Raw genomic sequence first — 1,153 nt, 5'->3', positions numbered from 1 at the left:
CCCTGCGTTGTCGGGCCTGGGGGGGGGGCACCACGGGACCCCCGGCTGGGCACATCTGTGTCCTCCACGTGCCACTGGCCCCTCCCCAAATGTGTCCCCACCGAGGCAATCCGGGGTCCCACGCCAGGTCACCGAGTCCATCGTCACCTTGTCCCCAGGGGGAACGGGGTCGGCTGTGGTGGGTGGGTGGGCGTCGCCCCCCAGTTTGGTGGTGCCAGGGGTGGGGCGTGGGGGGGGGAGGCTCAGTGATTGCTGCAGAGCTGCGGAGGAGGGGCCAACTCGTGAGACCCCCCGACGGTGATGCAACCCTCCCACTTGGCCATCTCCACCGGGACATCCTCTGGATACTCCACCAGGACGGGGGCGAAAGGTCCCACCAGCCAGGGCAGGGGCGTGTGCTGCCCCACGTACTCCAGCAGCTCCTCGATGCCCAACTGTGCCCGGGTCACCGTCTCTCTGCTCTGCTCTAGCACCAGGTCTGACAGGTCATGGAGGGAATGGGCACGAGCGAGGGAAGCCTGGACACCCTCCACGCCGTGCCGGACGTGTCCCGCCGTCTCCTGCACGCTGCTGGGGAAGGCCCGGGCACTGGTGGCCAGGTGGGGGGAGCTGGTGCACGAGCCCCCGCAGCATGGCCAGTGTCCGTGCCTCCACCTGCAAGGCACCAGCAGTGGCCCTGGGGAAGGGGTGACCTCTGCCTGGCACAGACTGGACCCCTCAGAGCTTGGGGTCCTCCATGGGCATGGTCACCTGCCTTAGTGTTCTTCACGGGCTTGGTCCTCCACCCCATAGCTCAGTGTCCTCCATGGACATGCTGCTCTACCCCATAGCTCAGTGTCCTCCATGGACATGCTGCCCTACCCCATAGCTTGGTGTCCTCCATGGACATGTTGCCCTACCCCATAGCTCAGTGTCCTCCATGGACATGCTGCCGTACCCCATAGCTCGGTGTCCTCCATGGACATGCTGCCCTACCCCATAGCTCAGTGTCCTCCATGGACGTGCTGCTCTACCCCATAGCTCAGTGTCCTCCATGGACGTGCTGCTCTACCCCATAGCTCAGTGTCCTCCATGGACATGCTGCTCTACCCCATAGCTTGGTGTCCTCCATGGACATGCTGCCCTACCCCATAGCTCAGTGTCCTCCATGGAC

The 1,153-nt window shown here is 64.9% G+C and overlaps 2 protein-coding genes across 2 annotated transcripts in view; both read right to left on the bottom strand.

Moving 5' to 3' along the window:
* LOC104392827 (perilipin-3-like) overlaps positions 1-141 on the bottom strand; it is a 4,538-nt gene extending 4,397 nt beyond the window's left edge. The window contains exon 1 of the mRNA XM_010002631.1: positions 102-141. Within this exon, the coding sequence (XP_010000933.1) occupies positions 102-141 (40 nt within the window). The remainder of the gene's footprint in view (positions 1-101) is intronic.
* Positions 142-242: 101 nt separating this feature from the next.
* Positions 243-1,153, bottom strand: part of LOC104391803 (perilipin-3-like) — an 8,074-nt gene continuing 7,163 nt past the window's right edge. The window contains exon 5 of the mRNA XM_010001513.1: positions 243-609. Within this exon, the coding sequence (XP_009999815.1) occupies positions 243-609 (367 nt within the window). The remainder of the gene's footprint in view (positions 610-1,153) is intronic.

This window comes from Chaetura pelagica, unplaced genomic scaffold, assembly GCF_000747805.2.
Source record: "Chaetura pelagica isolate M959 unplaced genomic scaffold, ChaPel_1.0 scaffold1040, whole genome shotgun sequence".
NCBI classification, from domain to species: domain Eukaryota; kingdom Metazoa; phylum Chordata; class Aves; order Apodiformes; family Apodidae; genus Chaetura; species Chaetura pelagica.
The sequence above is the reverse complement of the archived record's forward strand: the minus strand, read 5'-3'. Positions and strand labels throughout refer to the sequence as shown.